Consider the following 22,865-nt stretch of genomic DNA (forward strand, 5'->3'; position numbering starts at 1 on the left):
GTAATTTTATGGTTCCGTCTATATTGCTTACAATATCACCTATCTTTGTGTCATCAACAAATTTGGATTTGTGGCTTTCCTAAGATGTTAATAAATATAGTGGAAGTTTGAGGACCCAGCACCCCTTGTGGGGACACCACTAGTCACATCCTGCCAATTAGAATACCTTCTCATTATCCTCACTCTCTGCCTCCTGCCACTCAGCCAATTTTCTAAACAGGTTAATAATTTGCCTTCAATTTCATGGGTTTCAACTTTAACTAACAGTCTGTTATGAGGGAGTTCATCAAATGCCTTCTGGAACTTGATACAAATAACATTTGTGATGGTCTCGCGACTGGAGTGAGGTTTAGCTGAGTTTAGTAAAAGATATGAGACAGAGACAGCATTCTATTGAAACAATAGATTCTTCTTTATGCTCTTTTTACTTGCACTTTCCAGTTTCTCTGCTAGTGTGTGTGTGTATGGTAGCCTCAAGTGGACAAAATGCACAATGCCATTTTCAAAACACTACATCCCTCCCCTTCTTAGTAATGAGAGACACAGCATGTTTCCAAAATGTAAATAATAAACTTAAACATAAATCGTTCACCTCATAACATAGTCACTTAAGTAGGGTGGATATTTTCTCTCACAAATAGGATATCGTCTGACGTCAGGTGTCTTATTTGATTTATATTCTTTATCTGAGGTGTCAATGTTGGAATCAGATTCAATGTATGCGAGTGGTGTTTTCAGCGCTTAGAAGAATGACGCGTTTCATGTGGTGATTTGTGATCATTGATTCTTTTGTGTTGGTCACAACAAATGGTTGGATGTCATAAGGGGTTATTTGTTTTCCAACATGACCATCAAATTTCACAAGTACTTTATCTCCTGGCTTCAGCAGTGTAGCTCTAAATTTCATCTTTCGCTCTGCATGTACCTTCATTCAATCATTCTGTTCTCGATCGCATTTGTGTACCTGTTGATCATTAGCTCTGCAGGCTAGCTCAGGTAGACATGTATGCATAGGATGTGCAAAGATGAATGTAGCTGGATGTTTTCCTGTAGTTGAGTGAGGAGTCGCTCTGTAATTATGAAGAAAGTGATATTGCTCTTGCTTCCATGCCGTGTTTTCAGCTGTAGCTATTCGTATCAATTTTTTCAAGGTTCAAATAAATCTCTTGACTTCTCCATTAGCTCTTGGCCAATGGAGTGTGATCTTCCACTGAGTGAAAGCTAGGTAGTTTGCGAATTTGCTAAGCTCAACTCTGTTGAATGCGGGTCCGTTGTCACTTCTTACCGTTTGAGGGATTCCAAACATGGGGAAGATCTGGTCAAGCTTTGGGATGACTGCTTTTGTTGAAGTTGATATAACTAATTCCACAACTGGCAATCAACCGTAGTCGTCAGTGACAACAAGCAGGTTTTTACCTGTGGACGAATCTGCAATGTCAACGCTAACTTCAATCCGTGGTCCTGGAGGTAGTTTGGACATCTTGAGAGGATCATGAAGATCTGACATTGTGGTTGCTTGACATGGCCAACACTGATTGGTAGAGCACAAAATCAATCAGTTAATTCCTGGGAACCATACCTATTCCCTAAGGAGTTGTTTGGTTTTGACAATTCCCTGGTGTACCTTCATGTGCTGTATCGACAACACCTTCCCTCAATGAGTGTGGAATGACAATACAGTGTGTAATACAAGATCAGATTTAGTTGTAACAGTGAGCTCATTTTGAACATTGTAAAGACCTTTTAGTGTGAGTGATTTTGTTTATAGACGCTTTCTCGATCATGTCTTTACAGTTTTGTGATTTTGTAGCCTTCATACATCGTTGCAAAGCCTCATTTTGTTTTGTTGCCGCTTTGATGTCGGCTAATTTTAGCGACTTTGGCACCGCATTTATCCTTACGTAGTTAGGATGTTGTTCAGCAATCTTTTCCTCAAGACTGGTAGAACAGACTGTCGGCAATGGATGTTGCGAAAGGTAGTCCGCTGGGTTGAGCTTGTCTGGCTGATACTCAACAGGGAACTCATACTCTCGTACTTTGAGTATCCAAATTCGAGTGGATTGTTTGCTAGGTGGATTGTTGAACAAGCTCACTAGTGGTCTATGGTCCATTATTACTTTAAACTCGTTTCTATATACAGAAGAAAGTGTAAGAAGCACATGTGATTGAGAGCGCTTCTCTCTCTGTTTGCAAATAACATTGCTCTACAGGTGTTAATGGTCTGCTTGCCTTCGCAACGATTGATGGTATTTCTGTCTTGTATTTCTGAATTGCAGCTACACCAACTGGATTTGCATCCATGACTAGCTGGGTGGTTTTCTCAGGGTTGAAACAGGCATTTGTATAACTTGCTGATAACTGTCGTTTGATCTGGTGTACTGCCTGTTTGTGTGATTTAGTCCATTCCCACTTAGTGGTCTCTTTTTCAGATTGCATAGGGGGGCAGATAGCATAGCGAAGTCAGGAACGAAGTGACTAAAGTATGTGATAAGTCCTAGCAGACTTTGGACATCTTGCATGTTTGTAGAATCTGCAGCATTTGCAATGGCTTCAACTTTCCGTGGATCAGTGACACTTCTCCACCACTGAACACATGACCAAAGAATTCAATTCTGCTTTCATTAAATAAGCACTTGTCTTTGTTCAAGATGAGGTTACATTCTCTGAGACGTTGTAGGCATGAATGTAGGCATGTCTCGAGTTCACTTTCAGTGTGACAGTAGATGAGGATGCCATCACTGATGTTCAGCATGACTTCCAAGTCCTTGAAGTGCAGACTGAATCATGTGCTGAAATACCTCCGCTGCTAAACAGACTCCAAAATTCCAATGTGAGTAAAGAATACAGTAAGATATCTCAATTATTCTGCAAGCTCAATTTGATGGTAACTTTCATTGAGGTCAAGTTTAGCAAAGTGTTTAGCATCAATCTATTATATAATCGATTGTTGGTGTCAAGTGTCTTTCTCGTTGTATGGCTTGGTTTCATGATTGCATATCAACGCAGATGCTATTCTGGTTCTTGTTCTTGGATTTCTTGACAACTTGTATGGGTAAGACCCAAGGAGTAGGCTTATCCTCAACTTTCTCAATAATGTCAAGGTCAAGTAGTCTGTTTCCTGACATGAAATGGCATTTGTCACCATTGATCTGGAACTGGGTGCACATTAGAACATAAAACATAAGAAATAGGAGCAGAGTAGGCCATTCAATAAGATCATGGCTGATCTGCCCCAGACCACAACTCCTCTTTCGTGCCAGTTCCTCATAGCCGTCAACTCCCTAATATTTCAAAAATCTATCTACCTCCTCTTTAAATATTTTCAGTGATCTAGCCTCCACAACTCTCTGGGGTACAGAATTCTAGACATTCACTACCCTCTGAGAGAAGAAATTCCTTCGCATCTCAGTTTAAATGAGTGTCTCCTTATTCTGTAACTATGTCCCCTAGTTGGAGATTCCCCCACTAATGGAAACATTTTCTCAACATCTACACTGTCAAGCCCCCTCAGAATGTTGTACATTTCAATAAGATCACCCCTCATTCTTCTAAACTCTAATGAATAAAGGCCTAACCTGTTCAGCCATTCTTGATAAGTCAACCCCTTCATCCCAGGAATCAGCCGAGTGAATCTCTTTTGAACTGCCTCCAATGCCAGTATATCCTTTCTTAAATACAGGGACCAAAACTGTACACAGTAGTCCAGGTGCGGCCTCACCAACACCCTGTACAGTTGTAACAAGACTTCCCTATTTTTAAACTCCAACCCCCTAGCAATAATGGCCAGAATTCCATTTGCCTTCTTAATTACTTGCTGCACCTGCCTGCTAACTTTTTGTGTTTATGCACAAGAACACCCAGATCCCTCTGTGCTGCACTTTATTGGAGTCTGTCTCCATTTAAGTAATAGTCTGCCTTTTGATTCTTCCTACCAAAGTGCATGACCTCACACTTTCCTACATTAAACTCCATCTGCCAAGTTTTTGCCCACTCACTCAACCTATCTATATCCCCTTGCAGACTCCTTATGTCCTCATCACAACATGCCCTCCCACCTATTTTTGTATCACCAGCAAATTTGGATATATTACACTCTGCCCCCTCCTCCAAGTCATTAATATAGAGAGTAAATCATTGAGGCGCTAGGACTGATCCTTGTGGCAATCCACTAGTTACATCTTTCCAACCTGAAAAAGACCCATTAATCCTGACTCTCTCTCTTCTGTGAGTTAACCACTCCTCAATCCATGCCAATACATTACCCCCAATACCGTGAGCTATCTTGTGCAATAATCTTTTATGTGGCACCTTATCGAATGCCTTCTGGAAATCTAAATACACTGCATCTACCGGTTCCCCTTTATCAACTCTGCTTGTTATATCCTCAAAGATCTCTAGCAAATTTGTCAAACATGATTTCCTTTTCACAAAACCATGTTGACTCTGTTTGATTGCGTTAAACTTTTCTAAATGTCCTATTTCTTCCTTAATATTGGACTCTAGCATTTTCCCAATGACAGCTTGCATGCAACACCTTTCAGTTTGCTGATACCAGTGAAGCAGTCAGCATACAGTTCAAGAATGTTGTGGTTATATGTAGGAATCATGTATGTGACTACAATCATGTGCAGATCTATTGCTGTGTCGAAACTGATAAGCGTGTCATATTCTCCAGATATGATATAGAATACAGCATTTATTCCAGTGTCTTTGAATGAGATTGGTGTTTCAAAAGTCCCGAGAACTTTCAGCAGTTTGTCACTGTAATAATGGAAAATTTTCATATTCACTGGTTTGCAGAGAATGGGGAAATCCTGAATAAAATAAAAGCAAAATACTGCAGATGCTGGAAATCTGAAATAAAAACAGAAAGTGCTGGAAATACTCAGCAGGTCAGGCAGCATCTGTGGAGAGAGAAGCAGAGTTAACGTTTCAGGTCCCTGACCTTTCATCAGAACACATGGGGAAATCCTGAAGTTTGTTGAACTTTTTGTCACCCATGACATTGACAGATGCTCCTGTATCTATGAGAGCATCCAGGTCCAAGCAGCCAATGGTCACTGTCACATGTGGCTGTTTGTTGTGTCTGAGACAGAGGACAAAAGTATATTCAGGTTCATCGACCTCTACATTAGTTACATTCTCTTGCCTTTTTCCTGTGGCATGCATGCATGGCACCTTTTTGTTGGTATTGGTTTTAGTAGTTGATTTTGCTGATGAGCGGCAAACATGAGCAAAATGGTTGGGTTTTCCACAGGCTTTGCACTGTTTACCAGTAGCATGACACTCTGTCTAGTGTGGGTAAGCACCACCACAGTGAAAACATGCTTTGCTTAGGTCGCAGCTCTGTTTGTGAGACAGCAGTTATTGCTTTGCAGGTGGTTTCCTGGCATCTGAGTGAAAAACAGTGCTCACAAGAGTTGAGATTAGAGTGTGGTAATTACTGTTGGCAGCCTCAACTTCAGTAGCTCTGGACTCAGATCGATAGTGATCTTGCTAACTCCAACAGCTCTGACAGCTTTCTGTCTTTCTCGAGTGCTTTTCAGCATAGTTGACTAGAGGGACAGCCTTCAATATTTTGTTTGACATGTTCAACATCACTAAAGTCACATTTGGTTGCTCGTTGCCTCAATTGCGTGCAATATTGGTCAATTGGTTTTGTTTGCTTCTTGCTTATTGCATCAGATTACGTAGTTTCGTATATGGTGTTTTTCTGGTGTGGAAAGTAGGTTGCCAGCACATATTTTGTTGTGTCATAGTCATCTTACTCAGCTGTAAGTGTCTGAAAGATATCTAATTCTTCACCTCCATTGTGGAGAAATAAGGCCTTTTTCTTTGTGTCATCTGTGATTGCAAAACCTGCCATCGCGCCTGCGAACCGTCGCAGCCACTTTTGCCAATGTGCGAATGCAGATGATGGCACCAAATGCACAGCAGAAGGTGGTAGATTGGGTGTAGACAACAACATGTTGATCAGCAATGCAGTGATAATGCATGATCAAGCATCCAGGATCGCATTCCTTTCAGAGGAAACTTCTCTGTAATGATCCGAGAATATATATTTTTTTATGATTGGATGGTTATTTTGGAGAGATCACTGTGTGTATACGCTGTACAAGCTTCCTGTGTGTCACTAACACAGTCTCCAATTTAAAATGCTGCCTTCAGAAAGAAAGCAAAAGCCTTCCAAAATTTTCATACCTGGAAGCAATGTTTCCCGTTTTTCACCATCCAATTTCTATTTATCTTGTCGTCATTGTGATGTTCTGGGGACTGGAGTGAGGTTTTGCCAAGTTTACTAAGGGATATGAGACAGAAACAGAGTTTGGGAATTCTGCGACGAGTAAGTCATCTCCTGACTCTCCAAAGCTTGTCCACCATCTACAAGGAACAAGTAAGGAATATGATGGAATACTCTCCACTTACCTGGATGAATGCAGCTCCAACAACACTCAAGATGGTTGATACCATCCAGGACAAAGCAGCGGCTTTATCCACCACTTTAAACATTCATTCCCTCCACCACCAATGCACAGTGACAGCAGTATGTACCACCTACACGATGCATCGCAGCAACTCACCAAGGCTCCTTCTACAGCACCTTCCAAACCCATGACTTCTACCCTCTAGAATAACAAGGGCAGTAGACACATGGGAATGGCACCACCTACACATTCCCTCCAAGTCACACACCATCCTGATTTGGAACAATATCGCCTTCCCTTCACTATCATTGGGTCAAAATTCTGGAACTCCCTTCCAGCAGCACTGTGGGTGTACCTACACCAGATGTGCAACAGTTCAAGATGGCGGCTCATCACCACCTTCTCAAGGGCAATTAGGGACGAGCAATCAATCTTGACCTTGCCAGCAATGCTCATATCCGAAGAGCGAATAAAATTAAAAGATTTCTGGTAGGTGAGTGAAGGAGATGTGGTGCATTGAGTAGTGTATGTGTGACTGATGGTCTAATTGTAAGGATATGGCATTTGAAGATGAATTCACTGACTTTGATGACTCATGCAAGATCATTAAACTTTTTGAAACACTGTTCGCATTGACCATGGTTGCTATTTGCTCCCATTCCCTTCTAAGTACTTGGCTGGAGGCCTCCTGGCCCCCTGTGGATACAGGACACCTCTCCTTCTGTCCAGCTCCTGCATCAGAACATCTGGGAGCCCACTCTCTACTATGTTGCACTGTCTTCACTCTTCCTGTAGGTCAAACACTCTTCCACAATGTCTTCCAGTACCTAGTACAGCCAGAATCCCTTTTAACAAGTGCAGCCTGGCTTTATGTAGTATTGGCTAGTTTTAAGTGGTGCCAGCCTCACACAAACCTTTGCCCACTGCTGAGGCATGTAGCCAATCAACAGCATGTTCAGTGTTGACTGCAGGCACTATCATTTCAATTAGCAGCCAGCAGGAAGTTTGCATGCTGCCTGCATTACTTTGAATGGTTAATCCACCATCATGATTTCCTGGCCTGTTTGCAGGAGCTATCAAATTTTTTAGCTCCATGTCTTCAATCAATCTCTAAGACATGAAAATGGAAAAACAGAATGGAAGTATGGTGAATAGACACTTGTCGCAAGACATCAGTCATCATTTATCCACGTTATAAAAGAAAACAAAATATTTTTATAAAGTAAGAATTGGACCAACTCCTGGTTTCCATTAAACAGGCTGAAATGTCTCAATGATCTATCTTGAGAACACTGGTTAATATGTTTGCGTTCAATTCCTGTGTCTGCACTTCAATTACTTTGTTAATACGATGCACATAGGACAATAAGATAATCAAACATTTAAATCAATGCGCTGTGACCACAGCATAACCAGTTGCATGCATTGAGAACAAAAATCCATGGCCCTCCTGGTGTATTCTGTCGTGTTATTGCTTTCTTTTGCAATAAAGTTCCAAACAATCTTGAGCTGAATGGTAGTTAAATAGTGGATTCTTTATTATGAAGTAACAGGTTTACAAGAGAGCTCTATAGTATATATGTGACTAAGTAACTAACACGGAACACAAAAGTCCGAGTGTATCAGGCCTGTGTCCTCAGTACCTTGCTCTACGGCAGCGAGACCTGGACAACGTATGCCAGCCAAGAGCGACGTCTCAATTCATTCCATCTTCGCTGCCTTCGGAGAATACTTGGCATCAGGTGGCAGGACTATATCTCCAACACAGAAGTCCTTGAAGCGGCCAACACCCCCAGCTTATACACACTACTGAGTAAGCGGCGCTTGAGATGGCTTGGCCATGTGAGCCGCATGGAAGATGGCAGGATCCCCAAAGACACATTGTACAGCGAGCTCGCCACTGGTATCAGACCCACCGGCTGTCCATGTCTCCGCTATAAAGACGTCTGCAAACGCGACATGAAATCGTGTGACATTGATCACAAGTCGTGGGAGTCAGTTGCCAGCATTCGCCAGAGCTGGCGGGCAGCCATAAAGACAGGGCTAAATTGTGGCGAGTCGAAGAGACTTAGTAGTTGGCAGGAAAAAAGACAGAAGCGCAAGGGGAGAGCCAACTATGCAATAGCCCCGACAAACAAATTTCTCTGCAGCACCTGTGGAAGAGCCTGTCACTCCAGAATTGGCCTTTATAGCCACTCCAGGCGCTGCTTCACAAACCACTGACCACCACCAGGCGCATATCCATTGTCTCTCGAGATAAGGAGGCCCAAAAGAAGTAACTAACACAACTCCAATTGCTATATCGCATGTTGGTTGACATCACTTCCTGTGATGTATGAAGTACTCAAACTGTTAAAGTGATATCACAACCTCCCCCTTTCCTTAAATGAAAATACACAAAAAATATTGTACATAATGAAACAGAAGTTTTGAACAATATTTTCATATGCATTGACTCTTATGTCCTTTAATCAAGTGTCTCTGAAATGTACAGGTGTTCTACTGACTCGAGCTGATCTTGCCACTATGTAGCTTGGTTGAGATCGAGATTTGACAACTTTTTTCTCTTGACCTCTATGTGTGTTCTGACAGTCATCCTGTGCTTGAGCATTACACTTGTCACTTTGCTACGTTCTGTAGATTCGAACATGAATGTGTTCTCAATGAAATAGGACTGTCGGGCACAATGTTGTTAGCTAGTTCCCTCAACTAAGATCTATTTCTTCTTAATACTGCTCGATTAGGGGTGGTTACGTCATATGACCTTGGCTCATTGCAGATGTTCGACACTTCCGCAGGGAGCCACATCTTCTCTTGCAGATGGATCACTCTGACCTTCTGTCCAAACTGTAAAAATGGTAGTTACATGCCCATATGCTTATCATGTGCAGCTTTCAACTTTTCTGGTTTCGCCAACAGTTTTTCCTGGATTGAAGATGATTTCATGAAATAATGGCTTGGAAGAGTTGTCTTGACTTACCTTCCAAATATAATTTCTGTAAGTGATGGTAATCCTGCGTTAATTGGTGTTGCTCTTAAGTGCAACATGGCTATGTTTAGATCCTGTTTAGTTTCTTGACACTTCAAAATCAACGACTTTGATTATACATACCATTCGTTCTGCTAGGGCATTCGACCTAGGCTAGTGCGGTGACAATGTAACATGGTTCACAACCCACTTCTCATACATGTCTTGGAATTGTTTGGCGGTGTATTGTGAACCATTATCCAACACTATCTGCTCTGGGGAACCAAAAAAGCTAAATATTGTGCTGAGTGTTAGTAACTGATGCATTTGATGTGTCCCACAATTGACGGATTATGGGGAACTTGGAAAAGTAGTAGGTAATCAATAGAAAATCATTGCCTTGAGCAGAGAACAGGTCAGTGGCTATTTTTGACCAAAGATGCAATGGAATATTGGGAGGATGAAGTGGTTGTTTATGTTGGCTTGATTGGTGCTATTGGCATGCATCACATAACCTTACCGTTCGCTCAATGTCACTGTTAATTCCTGGCCAATAGATTGTTTCACATACAAGTCTTCTGGACTTCTCAATGCACATATGACCTTGATGCAACTGTGAGAGAATATCAGGACGAAGTGTTTGTGGAATTAACACTTGTCTTCCTTTGCAGGTTATGTCATTAGATATCCCAACTCATCTCAATATGGCCAAAAAGTTCTGACTTCTGTAGGACCCTCTTGTATTGTGTCAGGCTGTCTTTTGACAATGAGTTGCCATAACTCCTTTAAAACAAAATCTTTGGAAGTCTCTTCCTGTAGTTCTTCATGTTTCCTTTGTCCAAAGTGCATCAAATCTATCTGGTATACATCTTCCAGCTCTCTGTCGACATCATCAACTTGGACGTCTAGTGGAATGTCTTCAGCTTTCTGGGATTGGGTAATCTGCTTCGTGTGTCAGAAGTCACCATAAGATTTCTAGGTTTATATCTGACGTCGCAGTCATACCCTTGCACCTTGATTAATAGCCGTTGCAGTCAAGTGGTGGACTGGTGAGTGGATTTGGCCAAATCATCACCAACAGTTTGTGATTCATCTCGACTATGAAATGTATGCCAAAAAGATAAGTGTGAAAGCTTGTGATCCCGAATACCAGTTCTAGTGTTTCCCTTTTTATGTTGGAATAGTTAGCCTGTATACACGACAAACTCTTTGAACCAAAAGCAATTGGATAATCTTCTTACAATAGGCATGCTCCGAGACCTTTTTGTGAAGCATCTACTTCAATAATGGTATCTGTATTCGGGGTCATAATACTGAAAACATGCTTCTGTTAACAGGCGAGTGCTTCAGCAAATTAAGTGCATGCTGATGATCCTTGTGCCACAGGAATGACGCAAGCTTTTTTAAGGAGTTCCCATAGAGATGAAGACTTCGCAGAAAAATTTGAGATGTAGGGAGCTAGGAAGTTAAATAGACCAAGACATCTTTGTAGATCTTCCTTGTCTTGTAGACCAGGCATAAACTGAATATCCTCTACCTTGCTGGGTTCCAGTTTTATGCCTGTATCAGAGTAGATTGAGCCAAAGAAACCTGATGTGGCTCGCGTTAATGGCACACTTCTTGCTGTTGAATACAAGGCCTACTTTTCTGGTTGTTTTCATTAGGATGTGCAGATCCCTGTTTGCTCTTCTTTTCTGCTGCCTATGACTGCTATGTCATTTGCAATACACACACACCCTGGAATCTGTTCACTAATATGATCCATACGATGTCGGAATAAATCCTGGCTGATTGATAGAGCAAACAGTGAGTGCAAAACCATATCTTCCAAATGGAGTTCTGAAAGTAGTTAATCCCTGTGAACCTTTAGAGAGATGGACTGACCAGTTTCTGTGTTTTGCATTCAGCTTTGAGAAGAATTTGGCTCTTGCATTGTTTTAATACCTGGTTCAGCCTTCTTAGGTGCCTTCTTTTTTGATCACAGCTGTTAGAGTTGCACCAATCCGTTTGCTGCTGAACATGTCGAATAGTTCCTTGCCTCTCCATGGTATCCAGCTCGACACTCAGTTTGTCCTTGATGTGGACACTACATTTCCTTGGTGATTCTATAGAAGGAATTGCATCATTGAATCTGACAGTGTGATGCCACTGCAGCTACCTCTGACAATGTGTCATGTAATCCTGTCTTCGATGGTTCCTGATGTCTCGCTCGAGATCGTTGCCCCTGTTAAACACCATTGCTGAGCCTCTGTGCAGTACTGCTACTTCAATGTGTTTTGCTGCCTCTATGCTGTGGTCTTCAAACACACCACTGCCACCATATTGTTTATTGCTTTCTTCAGTCATAAGATACCAAACAACCTTGAGCTGAATGGTAGTTAAATAGTGGGTTCTTTATTGTGAAGTAACATGTTCACAAGAGAGCTCTATCATACACATGTGGGTAGGTGACAAACACAACTCTATGTTGGTATAACTCATGCTGGTTGACATCACTTCCTGTAATGATGCATGAAGCATTCAAACTGTCAACGTGATATCACAACATATTCCTGCCTTTGTTGTGGTGGGATTTCAGCAGAATAGCCACAAATTAGGATGGGACCAGGATGCATTAGCCCCAATGTTTATGGGGAGGGAGTGGGTTGATGGAGACATTCTGGATGGGAAGGCTGGAAGTACGGGTTTCCCAGCCGGCTGCAGAAATAGGACATATTTTAATTTTTTTCATCAGGTTTCCTGCCCTGCAGCCAACCTGATCTGCCAGCTGCCTCTCTATTTAATTTGAAAGCCTGTGGCACAAGGCTGAAGTTGAGCAAGAGAGTAGAGAGTGGGGCAGGAAGAGATCATGGTGGGGATGGTGATCAGAGGGAGATAGATCATGGGCAGTGGCAGATACTGGTCGGGAAGAGATCACGGGACGGAGGATGGAGGTGTGAGGAAATCATGGGGTGACTTCAAGGAGGCTAAGATCATGTAGTTCCAGCATTTCTTGTTTTTATTTCAGATTTCCAGCATCTGCAGTATTTTGCTTTTATTTTAGGGAAGCAGGTATGTTTGTTGAGCCTGGAGGAAACACTCCTGCTCTTCTTGGCCCGTAAGCAGTTCTGTAAATGCACTTATATTATGGATCCAGCTCTTCTCGCCATCTTTTACCTGCCAAGTTTTCCAAGGCCCAGCAAACCCAACTGAAATGGGTAAAAAAAATGTAAAAATGGAAACACATTAAAAGCTTTTATCGACTGACTCACCTCAATTAAAATTGGAAGGATGGAAGCGGTTTGGGATTGGGTTTGACATTTTAAAAATGTTGTCTTCTCACCCAAACCAAACTCACCCTTTCTTGAAGTAAAATGATTTGCATTGAGACCCAGTCTAAGGTGAGAATTCCAGATGGCCATGTGCAGGTGGAGCATTTAGCTGCCCAGCAGTGTAAGGGGTGGTGAGGACTCCCTGGGGTAATTTTGACTTTGGATTATCGTGTTGTAATACGTAACTTTCTACTCCTTAACAAGTTACTGTTCGGATACAAGAATTACAAGAAATAATGAGACAACATTCAAAGTCGAAATTAAACACGAATGTCTTTACTAGGTTTGGTAGGAATACAAGTTAAAAATACAACACACCCGTTAATCACAAATACGTTACAAGGAATTATTGTTATAGATGATCCCATTGGAGACCAGTACCTTGTTTTAAAAAGAGAAATTTGACCTCCCAGTTATTAACCGAAAGAATTACGAACACTTGCACGAAGCAAGGAGAAAAAAATAGCTGTTGAGGTAGCTTCTGGGAAAGTTCTGGCTAAAAAACTGTTTAAATTAAACAGAAAATACCATTTTAATATGAAAACATTCCTCTCCATTTCTGCCCCAAATCCACCCCAAACAATTGCCACCATTATGGCAGCCCCTCTGCTCCTCAAGTCCAGCTCAGCCGTCACTCCTGTGCTCCCTAATCTACACTGGCTCCAACTCCCCCAATGCCTCAAACTCAAACTTCAACTCCCTCCATGGCCTCCCCTTTCTCTATCTCTCTAACATTCTCCAGCCCTACAGCAGTCTGAACTCTGTCCCTCCAACTCTGACCTATTGTGCATCCCCATTCACTTCATCCACCATTGGCAGCTATGGCTACAGTTGTCTCAGTCTCAGACTTAAGGGTTTCCTTCCTAAACCTCCTTGCCTCTCCACCTCTGTCTCCCCCTTTAGGGCCTCCTTAAAATCCACTTATTTGATTAAGCTGCTAGTCACCCTTCCTAATATTGCCTTTTTTGACTTGATTTTGATTCTTGTTCAATTACACTCCTGTGAAGCATCTCAGGACTTTTTTCTATGCTAAACATGCTATATAAATTCAAATTGTTATTGAGGATTGGCCGATACAACCAGAAAGACTCACCTTTTCCAATGTGAGATTTCCACTGCACATACAACTGTAGTGTTTGGAGGGAGTTCTTTAGAAAGAGAGCTGGGGGTCCTACTATTTGAAATTACTAACTTTTTCTTGAATGAATGAATTAGTTCAAATAGCATTGGAGTGCATTGACTCATGAGCTAACTACATCAGAAAACTGGTATTGCATAATATTCCAATCAGCTTTTCATGGAGTATTGTTACCTGAGTGAATGAATAATTCATACTTCCAGAAAGAATCTATTATGTTTATGTTAATTAGGCCAATGAAGTATCACTATCTTAGCTGGTCTGGTTGTGCATGATGTTGCAGTTAATGGTCTTGGCTCCCTTTTCTACTGCTGCAGAGCTACTGATAAAGTTGTGTCAGTATCTACTACTTTGTTTATCATGGCAAATGGGACCTGAATTGCCTCGAAAATATGAATGATTTAATATTTGTTTATCACTGTGTAAATATAAATATAGAAAATGGGAGATAAATTAAACCCATTCTTTTGGTGATACCCTAAGGAGCACAATGTCCCATTGTCCAGTATCCACCATCCCATTTTATAAAATTAGATGTCCCTTTGATTTCTTGATGCTATAAATGCTGCCATTCTCCTTAAGAAAATTAGTGATGGCGAATTAGTATAGCTTTTTTTCTGCCATCTTTGTCTTTTTCCTGTTGAAACGAGCCTTCAATATCAACAGAAGTGTTTTACCAAAAGAAGACAGTATTCGTTATAAGTAGTAAAAGGCTAGTTAAAAAGGGTGAGCCTGATTTGGGACCAGAAATAAGATCTTCTTGTGGAGACACAGGGCAAGGCTAAAGGTGTTAAATTAGTATTTAGTATCCTCTTTAGCGAAGATAGATGCAGTCAATGCAGCAGTAAAGGAGGTTGCCACGACAAAAATGATAAAAAGGGACTACTTAAAAGTTTGATAGTCCTCAAAATAGAGAAGTCATCCAGTCTGGATGGGATGCATCCTAACTTACTGCAGGAAATAAGAGCTGAAATTTTGAATGCTTTGGCCACAATCTTCCAATCGTCATTAGATATTGCAAGGTTGGGAGGTGGTGGTTGGTGGGGGTGATGTGTGCTAGAGCACTGGAGATTGCAAAGGTTACATCTTGTTTAACAAAGAGCAGTGGGGTAAATCTGTCAACTACAGGCCAGTCAGCCTAACATCAGTGGCGGGGAATTAAAGACAATAATCTGGGACAAAATCAGTTGGCATTTGGAAAAGTAAGGGCTAATAAATGGTTAGCGTAGATGTCTTAAAATGCAAATTGTGTTTGACTAACTTGATTGAGTTCTTTGATGAAGTAACAAAGAGCGTGGATGAGGATAGTGCAGTTGATCCAGTGTGTACAGACTTCCAAATGACATTTGACAAATTACCACACAATATACCTGCTAGTAAAATTAAAGTCCAAGAGGTTAAACATTAAGTGGCAGCTTGGATACTAAATTGGCTAGGAGACAGAAAGCAGAGACTAGTGGTGAACAGTTGCTTTTCAAAGTGGAGGGATGCAAGCAGTGGTGTTCCTCAGCGGTCGGTATTTGGACCACTGTTCTTGTTGATATATCACTCATAACTTAACCTGCAGAGCCGCAGTAAGCAGGTATTCGCTATCGCAGTTTCTTAAGCAAAGCCCAAAATAAGCAAAGCTCATCTCACAGTACCTTTATTGGCCTGTTCCCAGCAGTAAATGAAGCTACAGACAATTATTCATATATTCATTTATTTATATTAGGATCTGAAAATAGTGCAATTGCATTGATAGTTATAAACAGTAGAAAGAATAGCCCGATGTGTTCTGTAGAACTGGCAATGCCAGTAAACTACCAACAGTGGCAATTAGAAACGTATGTGACAGAGTAGAAACCCATATAAATACATAGAGATGAGGCTATGTTTACCCAGTGTCAAACCCCCAAAACAGTTAAATTGAGCTAACCTTGCAAAGTGTAAAATTTGGCAGGGCTCAAATAATCCCTTCTCGTGGTAACCAAACATTTTGAGGGCGGCACAATGGCGCAGTGGTTAGCACCGCAGCCTCACAGCTCCAGGGACCCAGGTCGATTCTGGGTACTGCCTGTGTGGAGTTTGCAAGTTCTCCCTGTGACCATGTGGGTTTCCTCCGGGTGCTCCGGTTTCCTCCTACAGCCAAAAGACTTGCAGGTGATAGGTAAATTGGCCGTTGTAAATTGCCCCCAGTGTAGGTAGGTGGTAGGGAATATGGGATTACTGTAGGGTTAGTAGAAATGGGTGGTTGTTGGTCGACACAGACTCGGTGGGCCGAAGGGCCTGTTTCAGTGCTGTATCTCTAAATAAAAAAAAAATAAAATAAAATAGTCTGTGTAAAAAAAAAACAGCTCCATGGCTGTAAAGCAGCAAGACAGTTCAAATACAATCTACTTAATTTAACTTCTCTAATGATTCAAGACTTAGCACCAAATTCCCAACTTGTAACATTTACATTGCTAAATTCAAATAATTGGATAATTCTATTTTCTTTACATTAGAACGACTTTGGATTATTAGGAGTGTGGTCTGGCTTGCCTTGGCTTCTGTTTGTTTGTAAAATGGGGCAATTGCTGAAATATATTTTCTATCTTCTTTCAAGAAAAGGCTACAAAATACTGTGATGAAACTGGGAACTGGTTTAAACATCCGGAAACCAATCGAACCTGGTCCAACTATACATTTTGTAATAAATTCACAGATTATAAAATAAAGGTAGGTCTCACCCACCCTTAACTCATCCCCACATGTCTGAAGTGTTTAGTGTAAAGCAACTTGTGTTGGATTTGCATTTAATTATTACATTTAAATTACCTCACACAGATGGGGCTGGATTTTACCAAGCCCACCACATTGGGCTCCGTGGCAGGGCAGGGCGGTGATTCGGGGGGACGGGCTGGAATATGGGCTGGGTTTTAAGAGTCCAGCGGTGAACTCAAAAAATGGCGACCCATATTCCAGCCCCCAACACCACAGAGCCCGATGTCATGGGCTTGGTAAAATCCAGCCCTATGGGTCTGGCAGCGGCCTGCCACGGAGGCCAATACCGGGAGGAGCTCTTTGGCGGGCCCCTCCCGCTGCTGGACAACAAACTGAATCAAAATATTTAAATGAATAACTTGAATAAATTTAAATAAACTTACCTGAAATCTTCCAGAAGATTGCTGCGGCTATCACTCCTGCACCTTCAATTCCCTCTCTAGGGAAAGCTGGCGGGACACTGGTGGGGAGTGGGGGGTGGGGGGGGGGGGTGGGAAAGGGGGGAGAAGTAAGATTTTCAGTGGTGGGGGGGGATGGGGTCAAATAAACATAACGGATGTAGGGGATGGTGGGAAGGGGTGAACTTTAAACTTTGTAGTCGGGGGTGGAGGGAGGGTCAGGTTTGAAAGGTAAGCGTTTTGGAAGGGAAAGGGCAAATAGTTAATGTAGTTGTTATTGGGGAATAGGAAAGGGACATTAGAAATTTATTCTATAAATTTTGGGGGTGGGGGGAGGGAAATACTGCTTTAAAAATTTAAATCGACCGGCAGGGCTGGCTGCTCTTTAAAAATGGTTCCAGCGCCTGCACACAGGTAGCTGACACCATTGCCGGGGACGGACGAGCCGCCCCCTCCATGTAATTGGGGGAGGTGGGGGGGTTGGGCTGCCCCAGCTATTTAAATAAGCCGCCACGCGAGAGATCACAGAGGCTCTTTGACATGTGACTCACACGTGTGGGCCACCATTTTTTGAGCTCACCGCTGAGATTGGCAAAGGGCTCTTAAAATCCAGCCTATAGTGTTAATGCAATTCTGCCAGGGTGATGGTGATGGGGGGGGGGGGGGGGGAGTGGGTGAGGGTAAGCAGGTTGGGGGGGGGGAGGGAGGGAGGAGGAGCTGTGTGTGGTAGTGGCAGGTTCGGTGGGTTCCTTGGCCACCTTTGCCCAGAATAGCGAAATCAGGCACAAAGTGGCTTTGGCATATGTAGTGCACTTCAGGAGCATTGGCTAGTTTAGTGTTTGAGATTGGTGGGGTGAAAATTGGCCCTGATAAGTGATCCTTTGTTCATTTTTGAAATGGTAGTCACTTACCTTTTGACAAAGTTCAACTCAGCAAGTTCCTTTTGATATGTCTTTCGTCCATTTCTTTAATACCTTATTTCCTCAATCACATGGGAGTCAAAGTAAACCAGCCCTTTAGTTGGGGTCCCTTCATCCATTAGCACCAACAACTTTGTTCAGTTCATTTAAAACAAAGATGCAGTATAAGGTATTTCGGTATTTCTCCTTTCATGTGATTCCTAGTTAGAGTTGAAGCAAAGTTGACTCTTTAACAAAATTCAAATGCAGTCTGAAGAGAAAGGTAGATTGACTCAAACAATGCTCATAAATTCGATAAGGAACATGTAAACATGTTACACTACATTATGTGAACAAATATTTTGACCCAGTCACTTAACATAATATTAAGTATACACAAACATTCTAGGAAATCTGAAGATTTTTTGAAAATTATAATAGCAATGCAATTAACTTTTTGTAATTATTTCAGCTGCATGTTAGTAAATTTCAAATTAAGTTAATTTCCAACTAAATTCAGGAATGACATTTAAAGAATGAATAATAAATACTTTTTAAAAAGATGTTGGTTCTGCAGTTACATGGCCTTTCCTTTCTAAGTAATGTTATCTTTTGCTCTTACCAGATGGCACGCATCCTTTACTATATGGCTGTTGTGGGTCACACGCTGTCAATTATATCGCTATTGATTTCTCTGGCTATTTTCTTCTATTTCAAGTAAGTATCTCAATTTTCAGCTAGTCCTTTTTAACCCAAATAGGAAGAAATGCATAACCAATTTGTGATTTACTTCAAATGAAAGGTGAAAGGTTCTCAATTGGTTATGGCCCATATATGGGCACATACCCAATGTACGCAGACATGGTGGGGGCTGAGGCTCACCAGAAATTGGGCCTCAAGACTCACTTCAATTATTTGAGTGAGCTACTTGGCTGCTAGGTTGCCTCCATTCCTGGAAAACCTGAGCAGAGCATTCCAGTTCCCATCTTCCAGAGGGCTTCTAAAACAGGCATTCATCCCTTCAGTAGTATATGCATAGGAGCTAAAGCTCGCTTTAAGCAGCTGCCCCAGACATCTGAAAAATGGCCCAACTCAATATCAGGACAGATGTCTTTCAGGTGTTCTTTGGGTCCAGTATGTTGCTTCCCAAAATTGGCCCTTGCTGCACGTTTTACACCCCTAAAACGGGTACATCAAAGTCACTTCTCTACCTCAAAGTGCATTACGAATTAGAAAGCTGGCCAGCACAATTCTTTCATATTCGTTGGCAGGATAAGTGGTCTAATCTCAGCATCCTCCCAAGCCAATGTTCACAGCATCGAGGTACTAATCACCCTAAACCAGATTCACTGAGCAGGCCATATCACTCACATGCCTGACAACAGGCGCCCGAAGCAACTGCTCTACTCAGAGCTTTGCCCCGTCAAAAGACTCCCAGGAGGACAGAGGAAATGCTTTAGGGATGTTCTCAAATAATCCAACATACCCACTGACTCATGGGAGTCCCTGTCTCTTGACCACTCATAGTGGAGAAGGTGCATTCAAGAAGGTACCGAGCACCTTGTGAGGTTTCGACAGGAGCACACGGAGGCCAAATCCAGGCAGCAGAAGCAGCACACAGCCCGCCAAGTAACACACCTAGCCAACTCTTCAAACACCACCTGCCCCACATGTGGTAGAGTCTGCACATCGGACTCCTTAGCCATGTTAGAATGCACTGAACTGGAGAGGTAACAGGTCTACCTCATTCCCGGGTGACTGCCTAAGAAGAAGAGGAGTCTGGGAGCTCAGTCTCTGGCCTGCTGCTCCATTGCTCTTTTTATTCTTTCCCTGAAAGACTTCCACAAACAGTTGACCAGTTGCTGCAGCTTGAATGCGTCTCCACTTTAAGACAGGCAGGCTGCCTTCAAGTTCAGGCTAGCTGTAACTCGTATCAACCACTCATGCACCCTACTGGGGTGCAGCAAGTCAGTAGCATATTTAGCACTGGGCTGCGTGCCACAATCATGATGATGAGTAGGCAGCACAAAGTTTGCATGTTGTCTGCCTCAACTCGGCCAGATGTGGAGTCATTGTGCATTGCTATCCCTGCCACTAACAGGACTTATTCAATTTTTAGCCCATAGGTAAGCAGGTATTGTAGACAAAAGAGTAGATTTTGTTCAGTGAATTCGTAACAAAATGATCTGTACCTTCTTTTACTTGTCTTAGTATAAATTATTTAACTTGGTACAGCACAAATATTTCATAAATTCTTTCTGTAGGCTGAGACTTTAATCCACATCACTGCCAGGTTACATCTCCACAGGATCCTCTTGTGCATATTTTTGCCTTTCTCCTAGTGTTAACAGTATTGCTTCAAACATTTGATCAAATACGATGTGGAATGCTGCCAAGATAATCCACCATCTTCACATTGAGCAGAGTGATTTTATACATTAGAATTAGAATATTACAGCGCAGTACAGGCCCTTCGGCCCTCGATGTTGCGCTGACCTGTGAAACCATCTGACCTACACTATTCCATTTTCATCCATATGTCTATCCAATGACCACTTAAATGCCCTTAAAGTTGGTGAGTCTACTACTGTTGCAGGCAGGGCGTTCCACGCCCCTACTACTCTCTGAGTAAAGAAACAACCTCTGACATCTGTCCTATATCTATCACCCCTCAACTTAAAGCTATGTCCCCTCGTGTTTGCCATCACCATCCGAGGAAAAAGACTCTCACTATCCACCCTAACTAACCCACTGATTATCTTATATGTCTCTATTAAGTCACCTCTCCTCCTCCTTCTCTCTAACGAAAACAACCTCAAGTCCCTCAGCCTTTCCTCGTAAGACCTTCCCTCCATACCAGGCAACATCCTAGTAAATCTCCTCTGCACCCTTTCCAAAGCTTCCACATCCTTCCTATAATGCGGTGACCAGAACTGCACGCAATACTCCAGGTGCGGTCTCACCAGAGTTTTGTACAGCTGCAGCATGACCTCGTGGCTCCGAAACTCAATCCCCCTACTAATAAAAGCTAACACACCATATGCCTTCTAAACAGCCCTATTAACCTGGGTAGCAACTTTCAGGGATTTATGCACCTGGACACCAAGATCTCTCTGTTCATCTACACTACCAAGAATCCTCCCATTAGCCCAGTACTCTGCATTCCTGTTACTCCTTCCAAAGTGAATCACCTCGCACTTTTCCGCATTAAACTCCATTTGCCATCTCTCAGCCCAGCTCTGCAGCCTATGTCCCTCTGTACCCTACAACATCCTTCGGCACTATCCACAACTCCACCGACCTTAGTGTCATCCGCAAATTTACTAACCCAACCATCTACACCCTCTTCCAGGTCATTTATAAAAATGACAAACAACAGTGGCCCCAAAACAGATCCTTGCGGTACACCACTAGTAACTAAACTCCAGGATGAACATTTGCCATCAACCACCACCCTCTGTCTTCTTTCAGCTAGCCAATTTCTGATCCAAAGCTCTAAATCACCTTCAACCCCATACTTCCGTATTTTCTGCAATAGCCTACCGTGGGGAATCTTATCAAATGCCTTACTGAAATCCATATACACCACAGCCACTGCTTTACCCTCATCCACCAGTTTGGTCACCTTCTCGAAAAACTCAATAAGGTTTGTGAGGCACGACCTACCCGTCACAAAACCGTGCTGACTATCGCTAATGAACTTATTCTTTTCAAGATGATTATAAATCCTGTCTCTTATAACCTTTTCCAACATTTTACCCACAACCGAAGTAAGGCTCACAGGTCTATAATTACCAGGGCTGTCTCTACTCCCCTTCTTGAACAAGGGGACAACATTTGCTATCCTCCAGTCTTCCGGCACTATTCCTGTCGACAATGACGACATAAAGATCAAGGACAAAGGCTCTGCAATCTCCTCCCTAGCTTCCCAGAGAATCCTAGGATAAATCCCATCTGGCCCAGGGGACTTATCTATTTTCACACTTTCCAAAATTGCTAACACCTCCTCCTTGTGAACCTCAATCCCATCTAGCCTCGTAGCCTGAATCTCAGTATTCTCCTCGACAACATTTTCTTTCTCTACTGTAAATACTGATGCAAAATATTCATTTAACACTTCCCCTATCTCCTCTGATTCCACACACAACTTCCCACTAATATCCTCGATTGGCCCTAATCTAACTCTAGTCATTCTTTTATTCCTGATATACCTATAGAAAGCCTTAGGGTTTTCCCTGATCCTATCCGCCAATGACTTCTCGTGTCCTCTCCTTGCTCTTCTTAGCTCTCCCTTTAGATCCTTCCTGGCTAGCTTGTAACTCTCAAGCGCCCTAACTGAGCCTTCACGTCTCATCCTAACATAAGCCTTCTTCTTCCTCTTGACAAGCGCTTCAACTTCTTTAGTAAACCACGGCTCCCTCGCTCGACAACTTCCTCCCTGCCTCACAGGTACATACTTATCAAGGACACGCAGTAGCTGCTCCTTGAATAAGCTCCACATTTCGATTGTGCCCATCCCCTGCAGTTTCCTTCCCCATCCTACGCATCCTAAATCTTGCCTAATCGCATCATAATTTCCTTTCCCCCAGCTATAATTTTTGCCCTGCGGTATATACCTGTCCCTGCCCATCGCTAAGGTAAACCTAACCGAATTGTGATCACTATCACCAAAGTGCTCACCTACATCTAAATCTAACACCTAGCCGGGTTCATTACCCAGTACCAAATCCAATGTGGCATCGCCCCTGGTTGGCCTGTCTACATACTGTGTCAGAAAACCCTCCTGCACACACTGGACAAAAACTGACCCATCTAAAGTACTCGAACTATAGTATTTCCAGTCGATATTTGGAAAGTTAAAGTCCCCCATAACAACTACCCTGTTACTCTCGCCCCTGTCGAGAATCATCTTCGCTATCCTTTCCTCTATATCTCTGGAACTATTTGGAGGTCTATAAAAGACTCCCAACGGGGTGACCTC

At 42.4% G+C, this 22,865-nt stretch overlaps 1 protein-coding gene across 1 annotated transcript in view; it reads left to right on the top strand.

Annotated features, from left to right (window-relative positions):
- The window catches only part of calcr (calcitonin receptor), a 346,460-nt gene that overhangs the window by 164,613 nt on the left and 158,982 nt on the right, over positions 1-22,865 (top strand). The window contains exons 5-6 of the mRNA XM_068051371.1: positions 16,430-16,542; positions 18,510-18,601. Coding sequence (XP_067907472.1) covers positions 16,430-16,542; positions 18,510-18,601 — 205 coding nt within the window. The remainder of the gene's footprint in view (positions 1-16,429; positions 16,543-18,509; positions 18,602-22,865) is intronic.

Source organism: Heterodontus francisci, chromosome 2, assembly GCF_036365525.1.
Source record: "Heterodontus francisci isolate sHetFra1 chromosome 2, sHetFra1.hap1, whole genome shotgun sequence".
NCBI lineage: Eukaryota > Metazoa > Chordata > Chondrichthyes > Heterodontiformes > Heterodontidae > Heterodontus > Heterodontus francisci.